At 37.5% G+C, this 24,630-nt stretch overlaps 2 protein-coding genes across 3 annotated transcripts; both read right to left on the reverse strand.

Annotated features, from left to right (window-relative positions):
* Positions 1-3: 3 nt before the first annotated feature.
* Positions 4-2,994, reverse strand: LOC111329216 (uncharacterized). Of its 2 annotated transcripts, XM_022933848.2 has the most exons (4): positions 1,567-2,994; positions 711-779; positions 542-631; positions 4-136 (listed from the first exon to the last, which is right to left on the reverse strand). In XM_022933848.2, the coding sequence occupies exons 1-4, from the start codon at positions 2,674-2,676 to the stop codon at positions 86-88; spliced, it is 1,320 nt and encodes a 439-aa protein (XP_022789583.2). In that variant the 5' UTR covers positions 2,677-2,994; the 3' UTR covers positions 4-85. The 2 variants fall into 2 exon arrangements, with proteins under 2 accessions (XP_022789583.2, XP_022789582.2); XM_022933847.2 differs by lacking the exon at positions 4-136 and having other exon boundaries at positions 143-631.
* Positions 2,995-3,139: 145 nt separating this feature from the next.
* Positions 3,140-23,443, reverse strand: LOC111329224 (endothelin-converting enzyme 1). The gene is made up of 18 exons (XM_022933855.2): positions 23,041-23,443; positions 19,058-19,381; positions 17,926-18,197; positions 16,863-16,931; positions 16,114-16,242; positions 15,950-16,027; positions 15,268-15,407; positions 10,014-10,245; positions 9,333-9,431; positions 9,165-9,242; positions 8,723-8,885; positions 6,896-6,947; positions 6,630-6,697; positions 5,754-5,878; positions 4,769-4,834; positions 4,138-4,233; positions 3,952-4,028; positions 3,140-3,639 (listed from the first exon to the last, which is right to left on the reverse strand). Exons 1-18 carry the CDS (start codon positions 23,147-23,149, stop codon positions 3,540-3,542), a joined length of 2,277 nt encoding a protein of 758 aa, XP_022789590.2. The 5' UTR covers positions 23,150-23,443; the 3' UTR covers positions 3,140-3,539.
* Positions 23,444-24,630: the final 1,187 nt, after the last annotated feature.

Below are 24,630 nucleotides of genomic sequence, written 5' to 3' on the forward strand. Positions count from 1 at the left end.
ACACTGGTCTATTCACGGTTTATTTTTTCAAATACATTCAACGGAATATAACGGAGAGAGAACAATAATTCATCGATTTATCGCCTCACTCCAACTGATATAAAAGAGTGAAGTAAGTAATGACCACACCAGTTACCTGAAAAGAAAAAAAAAATGAAATTTTAAGAGAATAAGCTTTTGTGTTTTGTTGAAAACTGGCTCGCTCGAGGCTTGAATGGGGAGGGAAAACATGGTACGATAAAAGTGAAATAGTGGAACTTTTGAAAAATTCTAAAACAACGAAATTAATTTTTCCACTCTTAAGACATACATCGAATGGCTAATTGAAAGAACTTACGCTATCGACACACCGACCTAACAGAAATGCAAAATTCAACTTTTAAACATCACACTTTTATTCTTGACCACCAGTGTAAAAGTGGCCGCGGAGCAGCGATTCAGTTACGATGGTGCAGGAAAAATCTCATCCAAGTTTCTTCGAGCAGTTATATGACACGCGCAGACGTTTTACAGCTCTGTCTGAGTATGATATATACAATACCGTTACAATCAGCGGTTTTGTAATGGGTACCAGTCCTCCTGCTGTAATTGCCACGGGATCTCCATTTAACTTCGCCACAAACAGCATCAGCTAAAAAAGGAAGAAAATAATAATTTTCAAATGTAGCTAAACATCGCAGTAATATGGAAAGGATAATGCGAAAACAAACCTCTGTATGAGTGTCCAAGTCCACGTTAGCTATTTCAACTTTCTGCACAACTTCCGTGAAGGAATGAATCTGGACATTAAATAAGAAGTTGAAATTAATATCTAAGTTATCTTTCTTGCTTAAAGTTTTCAGAAGTAATTCCACAGATTACGATTAAATGACTGTTCGGTTCTTCAATGAAAAAGTTGTAAAATATTCCATATTAAAAAGCATATATTATTTATAGCTAACAGACAGCTTGGGCACACGTCACAAAGATTATTCAGAGGGAAAAATCAAACAGTAGCTCTTGAACTCCCAGAAGTGATTATCATATGAATAGCTTTCGTTATTTGGTTCACCTGTATCGTGTACACGTATCTTATATGTATTTTTCCATAGTTTTTTTTACTTCATTTTCACTTCCTCGTATGTTATTGTACGTTACAATCGTAAGTCTTTTTTTGCGTAATGAAAATTAGTCTCTTTGCTACACGTCACAGTGCTGTGCCGTTGGTATAAAAAAAATACTGGGTATCAGAAAAAGTAATAGAACACTTGAAGTTTCCGACAATATTTAAAATTCCTTGACTACCCAAAAGAAGTGGCTTTTGCCCCTCGACTCGTACCCAGTACACAAAGAAAGGACCATCACAAAGGCTGGAGATCTAGCTGAAAGTTTTACTTTTTAGGCAAGCTTATCCGGTGTAAAAAAAAGTTTAAATATTTTTATTTTTTAGGGATCGTCATGGTTGTTATCTAACTTATTTACACTTATTAAACATAATCCAGAGGCAAGCTGGTACATATTTTTTTCCTTTTTGGGATCATACCCCTCAGTTTTACTGAGTGAGTTCGATTAGCTATTATACCTTACCTTGCTGTTCAAATGTGCCCCAAGAAACGACACGCTCATCATGGCAAGAAGCACGACAAGGGACCAAAAAGTCAAGATTACATAAGTCGTTGCATCGTTATTCTTGTCAAACATCAAGCGGTAGAGAAGAAAACAAACCAGAGGTATGTTGGTAACGTAAACCACGAGAGTTACGAATTTGAATAAGTCGTCGACTTTTCTGACAGAACCGCATAATGATGAATGTTGCTGTCTTAGAATCTTGACTCTTCTCACCTCACTGGCCGAGGCAGTCAAGCGCAATGTCTTTCTAAGACTTCTGCATTGATGTATTAAAGTCAAGCAAATGGCTGTGAAGATAGCAAAAGGTAACACCCAGGCTGCTGTGCAATAGGCTGAAATCACAAAGCCAAGGATCTTTGAAGCCAGGTTGTCGAGCGGGAATGGGGACAAGAATGCACGAGCAAGATATTGCATCGACTCTGAAGGATAAAACAAAACTAGGCCATAAAACACAGCGTTTATCATCATAAAGATATACGTTACAATCAGAGTTCGTCTGACGCATTTTACCATGAAGGGCTCTACTACTAACTCGTCAAAGTTGGGCTGCGAATTCCAATATAACAACAAGCTTTTCAAAGGGGACTTTTTTGATGTGATTTGCATTGTGTATACACAGATGGAAGCTTGTATAGCGGTTTGCAGGGACCAAAGCAAGCCAGCAGCTGCCTGAGTATGTTCGGTACTGAGCAGTTTATCATCAAGCCAAAACGACGCAAACACTCTCCCCACGTTGAGCCAGAGTACCAACAACACGAACAACTGATACAAACGTTTTGTGAAAGTACACATCCATAGACCACGTACAGTGTTCCTTGGACGTATAGTGTTGTATTCTTCGTAAAATAATCCAAAACTTTTCATGGCAAAGAACAGGCACTGCAACTTTGCAACAAGACAAATCTTTCTTTTCTGCGCGGTTCCACTGGTCGCTGCTGTTGTCGGAATATTGGCCACATCGTCTCCGTCCTTGCCCCTCTCTCCAAACTCGTTTAAAATGATCACAGGGGCATTGATTTCTCCCCCATTGGCGACTTCAGGGGTATTAATGTCGTACTGATTGCTCATCGTACCTTAAAATCTCTGTTTCTTTCGTGAGTCAGTCTGCTTTCATCTAGCCAAGACAGTTTACAGATATATTAAGCAAGTCACGTCATGCCCAATTAATCATTTCATAAAAATGTCACCAACCGCGAGATCAGAAAGAACGATCACAAAAGGATAAAAAACATAATTAAAATTCCGCTATGACGCAATATATCCAACAGTTTGCACAATTATACCGACAGATTTGTATCATACTTCAATAAATAATACAAACATACTTCAAATTTCAAATGAAGATTTCCGATATTTTTGTCCTCAAAGAGTGGACAGAATTTGGGGCTATAGTTGATGAGATTACTTTTTAAATGGGTTTAGCAAATTTGTCCTAATTACAAGGTAGAGCGTCACTTAACATACCAATATCCGGCTCATAGAGGCCCACTGTTCATAACTAGTTGAAGTAATCAAGCAAAGCAAAACAAAACAGGTTGTTATTGTTTTATTTTTACATGACATTGACCCCAGTTAATGAACATCTATCGATTCATTTCGTTTCAATATTTATCTTACTTATAATGTTATCTAAAATGTTCTCCCTAATTTGCACAGAGACATCAACTCTGTTTAATAACAGATTTGGTTAAAAGACAACTAGATCTGCCACATCACCCCTCCCCCTATAAAATCAATTGTTATTCACTCAGTGTTTACAATTCAGTAACAGAATAAAGATGTATATATTTGGCGGTTTTCTTTAAAATCTTAATAATGCATAAATGGCGAGTTTTTTCTGCCGGAGAAATTTCCATTCAAGAAAATAAATAAGGAATATACTCTTATTTGAAAAAAAATACTACAATATTCTTTTTAGTTATCGTAGGAAATCACCAAATAGCACATTTGTCTTCTGGATTCATCGGACTTCCCACTCGACATCCATAGGCCTTGGCAAAAGCTTGACTGTTTTTTAATGTAACATCAACTCTATGGACAAGAAACGAAAAATATTAACGACCGGACATCATTTATTGTCGGGGGAGGGAAATTTTGCAATGTAATCGGACATCAAGCTCCTCAACCCATCATGCATCGGGGGTCGTCAAGAAGAATTTTTTTATTTGCAGTCGTTGGCATCAATTTTGACCAAGGATATACAAAGATGAGTTTTATTCACCAGCTGTTCGATATAATGAAGGATGCTAGGCAAGAAAAAGTCCCGTGACAAAGCAGACTACCTGAACACACAACCTTAATGCATCCCGACTCAGTGAAACAAATGGCCCCCTCGTTACTCACCGAAATCTTCCCGGGCTATGCACGTCCACTTGTAAATCAGTCAGTGCAAAACTAGGAGTGGTTTTCTCGCACCAAATCTAAACAAGGATAAGAATGTGTGGTTTTTAATTATGTGTTGTTTGATTTAGATTACTAGGAATATTAAAACAAGGCTTGATAGATCTCTGCTCATCATACTCATCATACCTGGGCAAACGAAAGGAAAAAGAGTTGATTTGGGGTAAGACCAAGCTTAGGCAGCGTACTGTCATGGTCGTGCTCATCTGACCACTTGTGATATGCCTGTTGAGAAACAAACGATTACCTCAGCAGACTGCGCGCAATACCCATTGGCGGATCCAGATCTTGAGCTAAGGAAAGGGTGAGGGGGGGGAATTGGAAATAAAGTTACGATTCATGTTAGTAGCTGAGCAATTGCGCACCTACCCCTCCTTAACCTGACGTTAACCCTAACTTGTTATCAATTACTGTTGTTGGGTTAGTGGGGGGAGGGGTAAAGTTGTTGTAGGTGCAACTGCATTGATCTAAAAATTATTCCAGCGTCGTGTGAAGCTCCTGAATGTCAAACAAATTTTTGCTTTTTTAATAACGCCACTGGTAGGTTTGGGACGAAGACCATCTCCTTTCCTATCGCGTCTCGTTTTATAACTAAACGTCTCTAAGAATTTATTTGGGTTTTTATAGCTTGGATTTTATTCAATTTCTCGCGGTTCTACCTTCCAAGGGATCAGTTGTTGGGGCCATGATTGATCGTCTCCTGATAGGATATTGATATAGATCCTCGGGCATTTTTGAAATAAAATTCGAAAGACCTTACCTCGTAGGCAAGTTTCAAACCGCCATTGTCAGCAATGTTCTCTCCTAGAGTCTTTAAACCATTCAACTAATGCAGAGATAAAAAAAAATGGTTAGAGTCTAAAAATTATAAAGCTTGTGAAGTAGAAAAATAAAACAGGTACGAAATGTTATATTTCGATTCAATTGATGAAATTTGAAAAAAGCAGCTTTCAGATCGGCCCTTTGTTTAAAATGGAGGAGAGGTAGTCGTGCTCGTAATTTTTTCACCCTCACGCTACACCCGCGGTCAATTTGAAATCACTCGTCCGATTCTACCCTGAATTGTACTCCTCTCAGTCCTTTGAACATTACATACTTAAAGATTAGATTATGAGCTCCATATTTCTATTGCGTGGTGTTTGATGTGGACGACGCATAGAATTGAGAGCGAATGACCTAATTGTTTTAGTATAGATCTACGTGACGCCCAAAACTTAAAGAGACAGGCTCGTGCTTTTATTTTAAGCTGTTTGCAAACATACTGTGTTAAGCAATTTACTTTATTCGCTATCTTTTACCAAATATATGATTCTATGTTACTGCGCCTCCGTTCAGGAATAGACCCCAGATAACGTCAAAATGCGATAAGAACAAAAAATTGACAAACGAGGGGGGGGGGGAGGGGGGGAAGTTGAGTCGAGGTCTTCTGTAATCTATTACTAGACAGATCCACAGCAACATGGAACCTATATGTTTTATATGATAACAAAATTAAATGTTTAAATGGTGACTTCATCTATGCGTCTGTCCTCCAATAGATCATAAGAAAGAACCAATCAAAATGCGTGTATTCTTCGGCTTATCGTACCATAAGGAATAAACAGCAACGAGACTGCAGCATTTATGAAAGGCCCCATTAGATTTTCACTAAAAGCATTTAAAGTGGCCTATCAGAACAAAGGATTCGCTGTATCTTGCTCGCGCGCAAATTCCGTTTTACAACAGGGTGAACTACATTAACTTACAGGGCGTCCCTGTACTGAGTACTGCTCGTATTCACGCTTCATACACCCTTCTTTTTTCACAAACTTAGCGTAAGATGCTTGATCCCACCAGTTTCTCAGGTTTCCATTTCCATCGAACATTGCGCCTGGAAAAAGGATAAAGTGTGATTAGTTTACCATTTAGAGCAATTTTCAATTTAGTGTCGAGAGGAATCCGGAATTACCTGTTTTTGCAACCAATTGCGACTTGATAATTCGAGTTTTTCCCGTTTCAGTCGCTTGCTTTTTTATTCTCCGAGTTTGGTGGGTTATTTGTTAATGAAGGCGTCTGAAAGAGCCTGTGTCGCTACCAATATTTTTTATTGCCTTTGGCGTCTTGAAGAATTGCCTTATCATGAGTTAGAGCAGATCATCTCTCCACACTCGAACATCAGTATACATATTCCCAATACTGTTCTCTCTACATTTCCTAAGGTGCTGATAAGGAGAATTCGTTTAACAATCACAAGCTTCTTTGGCCGGTGATTCGGGGTTGATATCACGAGGAGAAATGAAATACTTATTACTCTTAGGTTCAAAGGCTGAACACCAAATTGATGGAGAGAAATAAAAAGGCAACAAAAGACACATGGATTGTGTCTTGCATTTTAACAAAAAGAAATTCATAGTGTAGAAAAGTCATAATTTATATTGAAAAATCAGGAGCTCTTTTGCTGAGAATCTATCAGCATTGAAAGTATGCTGGTCTAATCAAGATAAATATAAGAATCTGAACTCACATGAACAAAATAACAATTTTTTTGGGGAAGGAGATCTATACAGGTAAAAGATTAGACGTAGCAATATTCAAGATAAAGTTAAGATTAAAAAATAGATGACGCGTGGCTGAAAACATACCTTGAGAATCAAATGCGTGAGTAAGTTCATGTCCAACCACAAATCCTATTCCTCCAAAATTCTGCGCACTAAAAAGAAAATGATAAATTATGATAAAGATGAAAAAACAAATTAAGCAATTTTAGAAAATAATTAAATACATATCGTTAAATTGAGGGAGTTATAATTTTAGTGGACAACAAATTGGAAAGAAAATGTTTTTGAAATAAAACATTGGTTCGTTAGCCAAGTGTGCGCAAAAAAAAAATTGGGAGTTTTGTACTCACTGTGTGCTGGCAATGTGATAAAACGGAGGTCTTAAAATTGCTGCTGGTACAACTGAAACAAAGAATTGTATAAGGCTATTAGGTAACAAGAACAAAGCTTTTTTACCCTAGACTACTTAAATAACTCATATCAAGAAGGAGCTGTATTTGCAGTGCAGAGGTCTCTTAGCTGTAAACAACTTAGGACCTGCCCTCGATCATAGTTTGATTTCCAAGGTCTTTCGTCGAAAATATTGTTTACCAATTCACAAGCCTTGAACCATAAATTTGCGGCAAAACCTGTTGAGACTGATTTATTTTCTTTCTATTTTCCAGCTTCACTTTCCGTAAGGTTGATACCTATTACAAGAGAAGATAACCCTTCCCCTCCCCCTCCCCTCCCCCCTCACCCTGTGTTCTATCAGTGTTGCTGTTTCTTTCGCTATAATATGTTTGTGAAGAAACACATATAACGAATAAAACAACACCAAATATGAGAAAAAGAGATAGAGATTGTACAAATATTTAACAATTATTCGCCTCAGGTTCGGTGAATATCGTCGAATAATCTCCGAGACGAAGTCGAGGGGATTATTTGTCAATATTTATTGAACCTAAGGCGAACAATTGTTTTAGTATAATTTCAAAGCTGAACAACAGAGGAATTTCTAAAATCATAACATTTTAGTAAAATTTATTAACATTTTAGTTTAACATTTTATATATAGCATCATATAAGGAACCGCTCGACCAATCAGATTGCTGGAAACTCTTTGCTCAGCTCCGAAATTATACTAAATGTATACAGGGTGAAAATTGTTGAAACTTTTGCTTGTATCAACATTTTTGCTTCGTTGCAATAATACTAATAATTAAAATAATATTTCCATAAGGTCGTAGTAGTAGCAAGTATGATAAATATTGTAAGAAATAGACAACTTTTTTGAGAGACATGTTTCGGCATGCTTATGCCATCTTCAATCAATGAGTAACAGAACGTGAGTAATTATATAACAGACAAGTAGATAAATAAAATATTTATAGTATGATGTAATACAAAAGCGGGTACTAATTACAACGTGACACCAAACGTCAAAGGTGTAAACTAAAATGCTAGAAAAGTGTTCTAATGCTGTAATTGTTTGTTAAGTTCAGGTTTGATCTTATTTATATAAAAAGCTTCTTTGAGTTTTAAATCAATTGAGTTGTTAGCAGAATCCAGAATACTAAAGCAAGAAAGGGAGTATTTGTTCTACTCTATATAAATAAGATCAAACCTGAACTTACAAACAATTACAGCGTTATAACACTTTTCTAGCGTTTTAGTTCACACCTTTGATGTTTGGGTGTCACGTTGTAATTAGTACCCTCTTTTGTATTACATCATACTGTAAATATTTCATTCATCTACTTGTCTGTTATATAATTACCCACGTTCTGTTACTCATTAATTGAAGATGGCATAAGCATGCCGAAACATGTCTCTCAAAAAAGTTGTCTATTTCTTACAATAATTAAAATAATAGTAATAATAGTGAAGATCATGACAATGCCACTCCCGATGAAAATGATGATGATAATAATAACAATAATAGTAATAATGAAGATAATAACCATAATAATTATTAATGAAGGAACTCAACTCACCGAGGCGACTTTCAATGCCCTCCCCCACTCCACCCTCATTTACTAAGTCGCTTACTTTATTCAAATTTCTGAGGGTTTTTTTTTTTAAATAGCATTCTTAGTTTTAGCATCTACATTCACCAAAGCTGCTCTATCTTATCGATTTATGGATCAGACCATACTATAAGCGTCAGTCATTTTTCAGCGCAGGATACCACTGACCGATTTTATTGCTTTCAACAGAGTAATATGCATTTGATTCAGTCGGCAGCATGTCCCATCTAAAGCGACTCAGGGGTTGACCTCTTGATGCCAAAGTGTTTTTCAGTCTTATTTTGTTTTCTTTGAGTCGATTCTTGAAAAACGTCTTAGGATTAGCTTCCAGCTGAAGAGGAAAAGTATCGACATTACTTAAAGCCTTCGTAAGGAAGAGTGGCCGACATTATTCATCGCATACGGGGGGAGGGGAGGGTGGGTACTATATGTTTTTCAGGGGGTACGGAGCGGGGATGAGCCGTCACTAACAAAGTATAAAAAAAGGGAATATAGAAAATTGTCATAAGACTACTACAGATCCGTAGGGGAGGATCAAGTAATATTTATTATAGGGAAATAGGAAGGGTGTACATAAATAAAAAACTATTGAAAGCTCGATGTTACTTACTCCAGAAAAATACTGCTCTAATAACGTTAGATTCGTGATAAACGGGGGATAACCTATCTGTTGGATCATAGCCTCTGCCTGCAACAGAAATATATCCAAATAAAATCATACCACAGCACAAAAAAGTTTTGTAATTGTTTATAAAACGTAGAGATGTTTTAGTCTCACCTTTTCTTTAGCTGCCTGTTTAGTTTCATTGTCCATCCAGTTCACGGATTTTAAGTTTTCAATAAATGCCCCGCGTATATTCTCGATCATTTGATCCGCCTGATATAGATCAAAAAGCAAGTTTCTTGTAAACAAAAAAGCCTTTCGATGCGTTTCGATGTTACAACTAAAAAAACAAGGTTAAGTCTACTGGGAGTTTAAGTAAAGTTGGGAAAGTAACATAGTAACACAGTCAAACCTGTATCAAAGTTAAAGTCCCGAATTCTTTTCCCCTTAGTTACTGTAATTTTCGCGGTCACGGTCACGGTCACGGTCACGGTCACGGTCACCCTTTGCTGGATCCCAATGGCCTGTTTCTAATGTCTTCCATCTGTATTAACGGTCACTTGGAGTGGAACCACTCAAAAAACACTAAGAATAATCTTTCAAGGAAAATTTAATCCACGATCATCTTCCAAAACCAATGTTTTGTATTAAGAAGTCAATTATGGGACAAAATGGCTACCGTTTTAAATAACACCCCTATTCTGTGGTACCTGTTTTTTAATAATAATAATAATAATAATAATAATAATAATAATAATAATAATAATAATAACGGTTGCTCTGTTCTGTTTGACACGTTTCCACCCTTCATTCAAGGTAAATTGTGCAATTTTGGCAATAGATTGTGATACTCACATGATGCATACTTCCATTAGTAAACTCCGACTCCCTGTCAGTGACGAACAACATGGACACACCCATATCCACAGACTTGGTCGTGCCGCGCACGCACCGCCGCCATAACGCGCTTCCTCTCTTTATACCGTAAGCCATCTGCGCGAACGTTAAGTAAGCGTCATGAAATTTCGTTGATAGGTAGGGGCCATACTCGTGGATTATTAACCAAGTGATGTAGTTAGCGACAACTCTAAGAGAGAGATTTTGGTATCAGTATGACTGCTATCAGCCTACAGTTTCTAAACAGACAAAGTCTAAGAGTCAGTCGTTGCCCTTCAAAAGTTTCAAAAGATTTTGAGGGAGGATCACTCTTCAGGCACTCATTCATTCATTCATTCATTCATTCAGTCTTTATTCACACTTATTCTACTAAAAGTACAACAACGAGAAAGAGAAAAAGTAGAAAAAAAAAAAAAAAAAAGAGAGTTCTAACCATACATGAATTTACACAAAGCAGTGGAAAGAGTGTGTAGTAGCCAAAGGAGCCAAGCTTTCGAGTTGGCCACCACCACAGAGCAGTTACGGATGGGTGAAAGTTAAATACACTTAAGAAGATAGCACATATACTAAATAGTTGAAATTGTAAAATAGAGCTCTATGATAGGTTAAAGTTGTTCAAGATGTCTGCCTGCCAAGTAGGAAGAGTTCATATTCTTTTTTAAAGCTTTTGGCAGGGAGACACTTTATTTTAATAGGTATCCTTTGCCAGATCTGTGATGCCACCACACTAAATCTTGCTAGACCATAATTGGTTCTAGAGAATGGTCTGTACAAGTTTTGATTAGTGGCATACCTAGTAGAGTAATTATGGACAGCTGAAGCTGGTTGGGCTAGATCATAGAGGACTGGAGGTATATTCTTTTTTTGATATTGAATTTTATGCACAAGAGAGCCAATTTTTAATTTAAAAATATTCTCTAATCTTAAGATTTCTAATAGTGTGAAATATGGTGTAGAACTTTCTCTTTTGCTAGCAAAGAAGGTGCTGCGGATACTGTTCTTTTGACTTATTTTGATTTTATTTAACCTGGTTTGGTATGCAGATCCCCAGCACATCAATCCATATGTTAGATACGGATATATGAGAGTATAGTACAGTTGTTTGAGTGTGCTCACAGGTAAATAATGTCTAAGCTTAAATAGAATTCCGATGTTTTTGTTATTTTATTGTTTATGTGCAGGAGCTGAGCATCCCATTTTAAATGTTCATCAATAAAAACCCCCAAACATTTTATATGAGATTTTTGTTCTATATTGCAAGCTGTTATTCTGATATTTGTTCTCTTTTTAAGTGAAGTAATAATCATATAATTAGTCTTGTTGAAATTAATTGACAGCATATTTGTTGCACAGTATTTTAAGTCCTTTCTAAGTTCTTCATCAATAACTGATTGGAGCTGCTCAGGGTCTTTTCAAGAATAAAACATATTTGTATCATCTGCAAAAATCCTAAAAGTTAATTTCTCTGAAGACCTAGGCAAATCATTAATATACAACAGAAACAGCAACAGACCTAGTGTGGAGCCTTGAGGTACACCGCATGTAATAGCTTTCAGGCTAGATTCTGTATTACCAACTTTGACATATTGCTTACGATTAGTTATATAGCTCAAAAACCATGCATGGGGGACTCCTCGGATCCCATATTTGTATAATTTTCCTAAGAGAATATGATGGTTAATTGTGTCAAAGGCCTTAGAAAAGTCTAAGAATATACCACATGTAATTTGTTGACTGTCAATTGCTGACTTCAAGTTCTCTACAGTTTCGAGAATTGCATATTCCGTGGAATATCCCTTTCAAAAGCCAAATTGATAGTTAAAAAGTAGACATTCTTTTTCTAAATAGGACACAAGCTGGTCATATACTAGTCTTTCCAGTACTTTACTGAAGGGAGAAATAACTGCTATTGGTCTATAATTACCTAACTCAGAAACACTACCGCTTTTAAATATTGGGGTTACTTTTAATATCTTAAAGGCTTCAGGAAACTCCCCTGATGATATTGACTCATTGTAGATCTCGGTGAAGAGTGCAGAGAGCTGTTCAGCTGCAAGTTTGATAAGCTTATTAGGAACAGTGAGTGATGTTTTATTTTCTTTTAGCCCAGCAAACAATGTAAACACTTGTGCTAGGGTTACTGGAGCAAGGAAGAAGCTGTTTGATGGTGTAGATTCTGTGTATTGCAAAGGGTCTGTATGATCAGGTTTAATTTTCTGTGTTAAAGTTGGCCCAATGTTGACAAAGAAATTATTGAATAATTCAGCAATGTCCTTTTCTTGTGAATAAGTCCTGTTATTATGAGTAATTTTTGTAGGGAAAATTTGACCTCTAGTTTTCCTTTTAACAAGAGTACCGATAAGTTTCCAAGTTTGTTTAAGATTATCATTGTACTTTGAGAATTGCATGTTATAATAGTCTGTCTTACTTTTATTCTTAAGATATGAAAGAATAGCTGCATAATGTTTATATTCCCTTTTTTGGGGGGGGAGTCATTGCTTAAGTAATGTGTACAGTACATTTTCTGTTTCCTTTTCACTGATTTTAAAATAGCCTTAGTGAGCCATGGCTTATTAAGTTGCTTTTGTTTGCTTTGGCTAGCCAGCCTGATAGGTGCATGTTTGTAAACAATTTCATTCAGGATATTAATTGTCTCCCTTAGCTTCTCATTTAAATTATTTTGGGGATTAAGAATTTTATGCCAAGCAATCTGATTTATATCATCCAAGTATAGGTCTTTCTTAAATTTAGAATAGTCTCGAAAATATATTTTATTATCATTGTTCCGTGCGGGCTAATTTTTAACTATGCAGAAAATGGGGAGATGATCTGTTAAATCAACTGTCAGTATTCCTGCTGTAAGATTTTTAAAACAATTTGTATATATTTGGTCAATGAGTGTTGCTGTATGATCAGTAAGCCTGGTAGGTTTAGTAATGATTGGTAAGATGTTGTTGGCATAGAGCATATCTAAGAATTCTTCAGTTTGGACGTGTTCATCAAATTTCAGGAAAGTTATATCCATATCTCCAAAGATGTAAATTTCATGCCTATTGGAATTAATTTTGATTATATCATTTAGTTGGTTGCAAAACTGTTCTAAATCACAAGTAGGATGCTTGTAGATACAGCCTATTATAATCTTCTTTTTACCTTTGCCATCATCAATTTCTGCCCAGCATGATTCAACTAGTGTTATATCAAATTTAATATCAGGCCTGGGTACTGCTTAAAGATTATTAGCGATATACAGAGCGGCTTCACCCGCCTTTGTTGGAGAGTCTGTGTGAAATAAATTATAGCCGTTGATATTTACATTACTAAAAGAACTCTCACCCAATTTGGTTTCTGTAATTCCAAGAATATCCACTTTGGTATCAATGGAGTATAATAGTTCTTCCAATAAATTTAGGTTTTTAGAAAGACTTCTGATATGGCAGTGAAGAATTGAAAAATATTTGGCGTCTGTTTTAGCTAGCATTTTATTAAAACTGCGGACTGAATAATATTCTGAGCAAGGGGTATTAAACATTAAATCTGGGTCGCATTCGTCGAATTTATTTGGATTAGGGAGGAGATCGTAGAAGTCAAGATCATCATGGCGCCCATCCGGCCAGCTACCAACCATAGCATAAAATTCTCTATCAGTTAACCCATAAAATGGTAAAGAACTACTTACGTTTTCTTGATGATTAGCCATGTCTAGATCCATAATAGTATACATTTATAGAGGTCGTTAAATTGAGCTTTAGTTAATCAAGCTGATCGAGGAATTCTTCGAATTCCTCATGTGTCACAAAACATTTCGTAATTGAGCTCTCCGTTTTCTTCAGCATTATTTTACCGTTAGCCGTCCAGATAAACTTGTAGTTACGGTCGCGCTTGAATTGTAAAATTCTGCTAGTAGTCGCTTTCTGTATGGCGTCAGGCTTTCATTGACATGAATTAGTGCTTTATGACTTACAGCCACAGATTCCGGCTCGCAGACCACCGACGGAAGGTCTTTAGTCCGCTTAGATTTTAATCTTTTCCTGTTGCTGTAGATTTCGTCTCTTTTCTCTCTTCGAGTGAATTTTACGATTAGTCGATCTTTCACTTTCTTCGTCGGCGGCAAACGGTGAGCGATCGATATATCGTTTGGGCTGAGGTTCACTCCCATAATCTCAGACATTTCTTTTACCAGCAATGTTGGGTTATCATTTGGTACGATCGGAATACCAGTTATTTCGAGGCAATCTCCTCGTGCATACTGCTCAAGCTCATCCAACTGGATCTCAACTTAAAGATAATCGTTTCCAAGCTTCCCAATGTCTTCTTTTATCACTCTAATATCGCCCTTTAGACTGTCATTGTGTTCTTTTACGTCCTTAATGGTTGATATCACTGTATCGTATTTCTTAGAAATGAAGTCTTGGGACTTTTCAATTTCTTCAAATCGTTTTCGGAGGTCTTGAAGGCCAGCTTTGAGCGAATCAACTTCCTTGCAGATCTCTTCTCGTATGTTGGGAAGAAACTCCTTTGCCCAAAGCTCTTTCAAACTTTTTACCGTTAGACTCATGCTATCTCATGCTTTCAAACGGCTTAACTTCTGTGTTTGATTTCTCATTTAGTTCTTTAAATTCGATTATAAATTTTGTCTCTCCGTCTAAGAGTCTGAATAGGTATAAGTGAAACCCAACCAGATGTAGAAAGTACGTCAGATGTAGAAGGTACTGCGGAAACTTGCAGTACAACGACCTTGATGGTCACTCTAAACGGCCCATAGATGTCCCGATAATTGAGCGACGGTTATGCGCGAGAAATTATAAAAGCCTTTAGATTAACCCGCTTTAGAGGGTTTATCAATTATTTTCAATTTTTCAATTATTTTTTATCTTTCTTTTCTATTTTTCTCCCTTTGATGTGTACGTTTTTCAGGCAAGCGCAACAAGCAACTGAAAAAGAAAGAGGTTGCCTACCAAGCGTCTAACTGACGAGCGCTTGGCGATCACACATGCTCGTCTGAAAAACGCTATAAAAAGTAATGAGGACGCCTGTTCAAGAGGCTACCAATTCTAATCCTCACCAAAACCTTGGTTTGAAATACTGTCGAATAGCTCCAACTAAGATATAAAGACTCACCAGTGAATTGTTGCTATTGTACTTAAACCATTCTTGAAAAGTTTATTCTATTCATCAAGAGTTTATTGATTAGAATCATTTCTAGTCTTACCCTAGAGGCCTGTTCTTTAAAATCTTGACCACCTTAGCCAGATAAACAGGAGCCTCAACAAACACTACTTCGGATTCAGAGAAAGAGTTGTTATTACTCAAACCTTCCGTTAACTTTGTGAAGTATCTCGACCATTTAAACTAAAAGGTGAAAAAAAGAAAAAAATTAAATCGAAGTAGAGCTTTCGCCTACAGTGGTTAAATTAATGGGCGCGGAACTTAGATTTTGATCGCAATAGTGACAGGAAAGTGCAGTGGCACACCACACCCCACCCCCCATTCCACCGCTCTTGACAATAAACCCTAGTCCATTTGATTTAAGGTAGATACGAAAGGTTACTAGATACTAATGGTAACAGAGATCAAGCATCGAAGACAAAAGCAACCCACCCGTCCCTGGACTAGAACTGTGATCCATACATCAGAAAAAATGGAGCCATTTTTTTCGAAGTGTCATACCAATTTTTCACCTCGTAAAAGTCAATATAATCCCACAATGCCCTGAAAATCGAAGCTGCAGGTGTTGGTTTTACACGTCCCATTGAAGACTTAAAAGAATTTAACGGATTCCAGCATTCTCGCCTTCTGGAAAGTTTCAATACAATTTTAAAATTCATTTTAAATTACCGTCTTTCGGTGTGAACCATGCTACTTATTACTTAAACGCTTTCCAAATACAGTACCTCTGGAAGGTTCTCTTGAAAATCGAGCAGTGTCCATTTATTACCCCTCTCTTCTTTCTTCACTTCAATTTTCATGGCCTTTAGAAAAAACATTTCTGCTAAGTGGTATACACAAGTTTATTACAAGAAGCGCTGAAGCGAGGTGAGGCAGCAAAAAAAGTTACCTTAATCAGGTCAACTTCAAGGAGTAAAATCTCCCGAAGTTCCTGAACGATAGAATTCGCTTCCTGGTAATCTAGGGCGCCCAAAAGCTTCGCTAGGTTTGCCATCAACACCATGTAAGCCTTACTAACCTGAGTAGTTAAAGAAGGAAACATAATTTAGAGTATGAAAAGATATAAGGAGATGATTTTGGTCTTGGAATAAAACTGAGCCATTTGTGAGTCTTTAAACTCAGAGCGAGGATGCTGGTTATACAACTCTAGTCTAGGGTTAATGCGATTATAACACTACTCGTTACCGCCAAAGTTAAACATGCATTAGTGCTGATTATACTAACTTGCGCATCTCACAATATTTTTCGATTTTACAGTTTCGTTCATTTAATTTGATGCTCTCTTCAGGGGCGTAGCCAGGAGTTTTCAAAGGGGGCGTCACAGAGGCTACTCACCATTTTCACCGCTGCTCTCCCGCGTGTATCAGCGGGCTCAGTCGTATTATCGCGGCATGAAGGCCCATATTAGAGAGATTAGAGAGATTTAGCAAGAGGACGGGAACGTCATTTCAGAACGGGAGAGCGCGCGGAATAGTCTGGACACGACATCATTCGACTTCCGGTGTTAGCGTTTCCGTTCAAATTTTAAAACATACCGATGTGATTATTTGCATATGCGGTTTCTTAAAGCAGAGTGATTGTTTATACCATGAAAATGTATTTACACCATGAAATGTATTTTTTGATTTAGTAACTTACCAATACATCATGCTCTTCCTGTGATAAATGTGAGTCATGTAACCGCATCATCGGCTTTGCTGCATCAATCTGTTGAGGCAAAAAGGTTGATTTGAATAACACCAGGGAAGTGACTTCTTTTATTTAAGATCTGTAGACCAATTTACGTCTCTAGAGGTGCATAAAAAATAAAGGGTGCAGCTGCGAAGGGTCGTCACCTGGAAGGGTACTTGGGCCAATTTTTTCTGAGTATGTGCCGCTGACCTCTCAGGAACCCCTACTTTAGTCTCTACCCAGACCTTTCACGGGGTTCCGCACATTTCAATTACACGGTAGGGCCTGGGTACGAGATCACCTCTTCGCTATTGTAGTCTATTCCGTGGCCAATTATAGACCCCATCTTAGTCACTTATGGGTAAAGGTAATTTTTGCGACCCCAAATTAGTCATTATTTGTTTGGGCATCTCTCTTATATAGCCTTTTAAATAGGTACTCTATTGAAAATGTAGCTCGATGATTGTCAATTAAGTCATGAAAAATGCGACCTTTGTACATCTCCTTTGGCAAATTACAAGGCGGCACGCCCTGGGGGAGGGTAACAGTTACGAATCTCCGAGCAGTATCAGCAGGCTCGCACCCACGCAAAATGCGCCCGGTTTTCAGTTATTACCAGCACTAAAATCTATCATCAGCAGAGATTGTTCGCTCATTTATTAGTTCGTTGATTCGTTGGTTCATCCGCTCGTCTGTTCCTTCGTTGGTTGGTTTGCTCGCTAGTCTGTTCGTTGATTCGTTGGTTTGCTCACTCGTCTGTTCGTTGATTCGTTGGTTTGCTCGCTCGTCTGTTCGTTGATTCGTTGGTTTGCTCGCTAGTCTGTTCGTTGATTCGTTGGTTTGCTCGCTCGTCTGTTCGTTGATTTGTTGGTTCGTTCGCTCGTCTGTTCGTCGATTCGTTGTTCGCTCGCTCGTTGGTTGGTCAGTTAGTTTGGTTTTTCGTTTTTTCGTTCGGACTACTGTTTGTTGGTTCATTCGTTCATACGTATCTTTGTTTACAATGTTTAGAACCTATTTCAACTAGTCTTACCGAGAGATGTGTTGGCGAAGAGGAATTCCGTGGATCGATGCCCAAATTTATTTTGAAAAACGGAAAAACATTAAGACTGCTATGAATGATGCCTAGCACATCTTCTAGTATCCAGTCTTTATCAGAAAATTTGTTTGGTACAAAAGGCTTGAACTTCTCTCCCATGGTGCTGTGTATTAACTCCAGTAGTGGATTAGCTCCCAGTCTGTCGCGTTCATTTTCGTCCATGCAGGCAGCGTACCAGTTGTAAACTAGTTTCCCCACACTGTTATCTGTAGACATAAGAAGAAACAAATTCTAAGAATCAGTATCGTGAAGACCAGCACATTTTATCAGCGCCGGTAGTGTGTCGAAAGTAATCCACCATTGTATTGTTTTATTGATTATTTCGCTCTGTGATTGGTCCAGAAAAAAATCGCATTATCCTCTCAACCAATCAGACGGCAAAACGAGAACCAATCATGACTTGGTTGCCCACGTTTTCCCGCGCTTTAGACAGTTTGGTAGTTTTTACTTTGAGTTCTCATTGGCTCATAAAAGTATTTTCCTTTCTTCTGATTGGTAGTTGGGATTACTGTAGCTTTGGTTTTATAATGCAAGACAATCAATCACTTTGTTCATGTTTTGAATTTGAATAATTCTCCTCTCTTTATTCTTATCATAATCAGACATAAACCAACCAGTGAAACCATCGCAGCTAAAAGCCTCATAAAATAAAGTAACTCGTCTCCTCTAAATCTGCGTTGGATCCTTTATTTATCTTTTTTCTTTTGATTAACCGCGTCCAAAAATATACCCTAATGCCGAATGCCCTACACTGAAGAACATTTTTTTCTAAGACGACATGAAATCGATGGTAAATGCAGGCTTCACATTGTTCTCCAAAGTGTGGTTAGCTAAACAGATCACATCGTCACGCGCTTCAAGGGACATCTGCACGTAACATCCCGACACCCAAGAATCTATTTCGGGGGCATTTCTTTAGACTAGGGCAACAGATTACACTGGGAAATAATGACTCCCTTTTGATAGTCCATTCATCGACACAATCGCAGTATATTAGTGTCGCGTGACTTGCCGCCCCGCAATCGACAACAACAGACTTCAATACTTAGTTGTCACGTTTTCATACCTGAGTTTTTTTGTCCTTCAATGAGACGTTTCAGTAAATTTTCTTCCTCTTCATTTAAGCGAGTAAATACGGACCACTGCGCATGATCATCGGGAAGGTCTTTTTTAAGCCATCCTCCGCACGCGAACTGATAAAAGTCTTCACAAGGCTCCACGGATGTGTCCATCAGATGGGACATGCTGTCGCTTTCTTTAATGCATTCTTTTTTCATGCACTTGGGAATATTTTTGTAGGATTTATTAGGCTTGAATGGCTGCGGTTTACTTTCTGGCTGGCTTGGCGGGAAAACGTTTCCAAGGATAATTAAGATCTCTTCGTCAGAAGCTACGATAGAATAACATATTACAAATTTTAAGTGGTAGTACTGCTGTTTCGTCTATATCGCCTCTTATTAGCCGCTAGAATTGTGCGAGAGAGTTGGAGACGTAACCAAGAGGACGACGGGAATACATTAGTCGTCTCTGCTTTCTCTTCCTTCCCATCTCCCTCAGTGCGTCCAACTGAAGAAGGACTGAGACGAGTTTCGGACTGGAGGAATTAAACAGGTCACATTGTCTAACTGGCTGCGAGAGGTCGATTAGACCTCAATGTACACAGTATCGTGATGAATTAGCCATTCACGGCCTAACATTATACTTCATATTCTCCACACTTTAAGAAGAATTTGTGTGACAATCAGAAGTATCCTAAATTGGTGATCTTTTCCTTCATTCTCATGACCTTTACATTTGATTCAAAGGTGAAACTGCAATCATTAACTAGAAGTCAGTCTCTGTTAGTGGTTAAGGGCTTCAAACACAAAATTTGTTTTTTACAATTGCGATTTCAAGAAATTTTTAAGTTAGCTTTGTTTTATTGATCAATTCAAAACGCCCCAAGCTTCTAACTTAAAGATCACATCACTAAAAATGGTCTGTTTGTATTGTGTCCTCCAAATCTCCTCCACCTCTATTGAACGGTCACTTAAAGCGAAACCACTCAAATAAAACAAAAAATAATCTTTCAAGCAAAGCTTTATCCATGTTTATCTCCAGAAATCAATGTTAGTAGTATTTGTATAGGTATAGTCAATCATGGCATAAAATGGCGTTTTTTATCGTTTTCGTTTTATACCCCTATTCTGTGCGGTTACTCCGCCATTCTCCTTGAGTGATCGCTTAATACAGGTGAACGGTATTCCATTATTTCTAAAACTGTAACTCAACCGCGATACCGGACCAAAACGTGCCAATCAAGATGGGATAAGAAACAAGGCCGTGGAGCGTTTATATTAGGGGAAATGACAGAAAACATATAAAATTATCTTCTCACTATTCGAGGTGAGGGCGCTAGGATATAAAGTTCCACTTCGTAGATGAAAAAAATTTCGAAAAACGTTTTCCTCGCAGAAAATACTAGGTGCCGTGAAAAGAGACAATAGTCCGCACGTTACGACCTCGAGCCAAATATTTTCCCGTTCAACCCTCTCACTAAGTCACGAAGTAAATATTATTTTGTAAACATAGTCTTAGCTGGTCCGAAAATCTAAGTATTTCGTTTTATCTTCGTTACGCTCTAGTTGCGCAAACGTTGCCGATGCGAATGGTTACCAGAAACTTCTAAAGGTTTTCAACAACTCAAAATATATCCCGCAACGAAAAAAAAAGAAAAGACTTAAATCTGCGAACTAGGACTGGGTTTTCTTCCTGCTTTGTCATTTGTCAATATTTTTTTACTTCAAACTCAACCGTAGAGAAATCGATACATGCCTTTCATTAAGGTCCACAGTTATTCTATATGCGAACCGAATTAAGGAATCTACTAGTTTACCGGCGTAATAAACCACGCGAGATGTTAGGCGACTCGTGCCGGATGCGATTCATTAACAAACCACTTTCTACGCCACCAAAACCGTCGATATATAGAAATATAAAAGTGCGGTCTATTGTTTTATAAGATAAACTTTTCTTGGATTTACCGGTGCAATAAACTGGTAAAATAGGTTTCTTTCCCGATCGGAAAGCTCGTAATATCAGTTATTTCATGATGACTCATATTCATAACTAACCAAGGTTTTTCAACCCCTATCAGCTAACGATATTTAAAATTGAAAAAGAGAAATAAAAAAAAGCCAATGATAAATGTCATCCCATTGACGAACTGGTGATGAAATTCGAAATCCTGAATCCTATTTTTGGTAAGAACCTAACCCACATTAAATATTTTCATGAGAGATTTACCAACGCTTTTTTTTTTCCGTACAGTTTTTTTCATTACCGGACATGTATTTTAACACCTTTTCAGAAAGGTCCATACTATACTGAGATTTAAAAAAAACAGATTTATGCAATTTAAATCTCTCCGGCAAATTAAATTGCTCCCGGCCTTTGATTTCGTCCGTATATCGTTCACTCCCAAATTTTGCGTTAAGCCTCTTTTCAAGGATTTTGACTTGAGTTGCTCTTTAAAAATTTTACAGTTTTTATTAAATGCAGCAGGTAAGCTTCTAAAACCATGACAACCCATGTCCTCGTTAAAAATGGAACAGACAAGAACAGTGATCTGTTTCCATCTCCCAGGAACGAGGGTCTTATCTAATTCCGTTTGCGGCCTTTTCTAAGGAGTAAGTTTTAAGCTTCGCTTATCGTTAAGGAGTTGTTGTCTAACAAGAGAAAGAAAACTAAAACAAAGGCACAGCCTGGAAAAATGGAGAATGAAAAAAACGGGAGGCGAAGAACACTCTCGTCCTCTCATAGAGAAAGTGTTTGACGGGCCCGTGGCAAAATGTCCGTAAAGTTCTATTATTAGAAAATACTGTCTGTGGCAAAATTATTTTAGCTGTCGAAAGGGCTATTAAATGACTGATTTTATCTGTACCGGCCTTTCCTCTGAAGTTACAAAGTATCTTGTGTGAAATAACAATTAAAATTCTGACGAGCCTGTGATGAAGACTTTGAAAACTGATAATAATCAAGCGATGTCCCGCGCTCTAGCTGATTATTCAAGTTGCCTTTAGAGGTAATAATATTGAATAGAAAGGTTCTCCTTATCTTAACAATTTTTTTTTGGGGGGGGGGGGGGGGAGGTAAGCATCCATTCTCAAGAGAATCCAACCGTGAATTTTCACTCATAAACTACGGTAAACTAAACTGAACTGACTTCTATGTAATTAAAACCCTAAAACTCTTCCGCTTTGGCGTTGTTTATATTTCGGTGGCCGTGTTAGAAAATTCATCGAGTCGAGAGAAGGTTCAAAACACTACAAGATTTCTTAGTAGACATCAATTCTCAAAATGCATAAGCATCTAGCCGTGAATTTTCTCTATCAATAAGCTGAACCAGAGCGACTACCTTCAGACTTTTTGGCTTTGGTTATAAATAGTCAATCCGTGTACGTGGAAAGAAAATTCGTTGTAACATGACTCCTTTGCCACTGCATTTCATTGATTCACGAGAGAAACGTTGCTCGAGTACTCCTTCGATTTGTGAGTAATTCGTTGCACTTATTGAACACAACAATTGGCTAATATATTCTTAGCGAAGTTTGCTAATTCTAACATTTTTAAGAGCGAAAATGCGTGATTTGATTTAATAGTAACACTATTTCCGGTTGAAATCAGTTAATGGTTAAACACAAGCTTCAAATTTTAACTTTTGTCGGAGTCACCTTTCGGCTTGCCTCATGATCTTTGTTCACGAAGATAAAATTTAACTACACCACAATAATTTAATCACAACAATTATTTCTCGTTTAAGCGGGTTATTATATTCTTGTCGAAATCAAACATTTCCTTTCGTAACATAATTTCTTAGCTTAGTACTGAATATTCACAGTTTAAATCAATAATCTGCTGCAAGTATTGCCCTAGAACCAATTTTGAAATCGTATTTTTCTAAAATCACTGTCAAGACATTGCGACAGAACAGTCCCTTTACCTCACGAATGGTGTGAAGTTAGCCACAAATAACTGAAGACTGGGGTGCATCATGTTTTTTCTACCTACCCTGATCTCTACTTGCAGATTTTCCTGTTTCGCTGTTGGTGTCGATGACCGTTAGAGATGCTTCAAACACAACACAAGCTATAATTGCCAAACCCAATATTGTTTTCATCTTGCCAGCTCGCCCAAACCGGCGAAACCTTACTGTTATAAGGCTTCAAACAACTGTTTCCTTGCGATGCCTACACCATTGTCATATTATACTGTCCCAGTATTTCATTGTAGCACTGAGTAGCAGAGCTCCTGGACTAAAATATTCACGACGATATTTTGTTGGAGTGACGGCATCAACTCGAATTTTCCGCATTCAAATGAGCAATGCACTGATGCAGAAATTTATGATCATGGGCTTCTTAGCTGCGACATATTCCTAGAGGAATGTGTCTCTTGTTATGTAAATTAAAGTACTTTTGTTTCTCTAAGCCGCTACGATGAGGCGAAATATTAACCCGAGTGACGTCAATTTATGTTAATTAATACGCATTGTCTCCAAAGCAAGATTTGATAGTCAACGAGGGTCACTTTTTAAACAGGGAGCAAGTATTGTCCGATACATCCCATAACCACACGGAAATCAATAGAATTTTTTCCAAGCGTTTTCTGTTGGCTTCAGAAAATGTTGAAAGGGAGCGTGCCAAAAAAATTCAGCTGTTTTAGTAGCTAAACCACGCAAAGTGAGATATTTGCACTGCTGATGAAGTTACTCAAAGAGACCTAACATTAAAGCAAATAATATAAACAGTCCTAAGTGCTGTAGTCATGTAGAAACGTAGCCTGGAACGATTAGATAACTAGTTTTAACAATCAAATTCCAGCAAAACGTTTCCAACTCCCGTAACAACACCTAAAACTCACAAATGATTTTTTTCCAACGGCTCATGGTACTGTAGACTTCAAAGTTGAAACCTTAGCTAGAATAATTAAATATACAACCAGATTGAATCAGTTTTAAGTTCTTGTTGAATTGAAAAAAAGAAAAGGAACAAATTGTCTGTCAGGGTCGATGTTAAAATTTTTTATCGGTGCTTTAAAAACAGTCAAATAAGGATCAAACACTGCACTTAAAAAATATTTCGGTTAATATTGAACTAGCACTCGGTATATCGAGTGAGTGTGGCAAAAGGTAAATACGTAAAGCGTGATTACGGCCAAAATCGATCACTTGAATTTTTTACAGAAAGGCGAGTATGATTCGTTAATTTATGAACCAGCGTGTGGCGTGATTTGACCTATGAATTTCTTTTTTCATTTCGTGAAAACCTAAATATTTCCCTGAAACATTATACACAAGAAGAGAGATTTGATGTTTTCCCTTTTATCGGTGTGACACGTGAATTTTTCCAAACATTTGAGCGATCACGATTCCTCCTCTGGAGTGTTCTGGGCTTTACTGCCATAAAGGTTGAATCAAGAGGAATCATAGAGACGTTCAGTTTATTCAACTAAAACTTTTGCGAGGTTCCCAAATAACCTTCGCATGCGGGTGACGCTTATTTCTTTACTGCGAGGATCGTGCACAAAATACGTTTTTATAACCGCAGTTCAGATGTCTGAATTTCATATATTCGTTGTGTGTGACGCAAATAGGACGAA

The sequence above is a fragment of the Stylophora pistillata genome, chromosome 8 (genome assembly GCF_964205215.1).
Source record: "Stylophora pistillata chromosome 8, jaStyPist1.2, whole genome shotgun sequence".
In the NCBI taxonomy this organism is placed as follows: Eukaryota; Metazoa; Cnidaria; class Anthozoa; order Scleractinia; family Pocilloporidae; genus Stylophora; species Stylophora pistillata.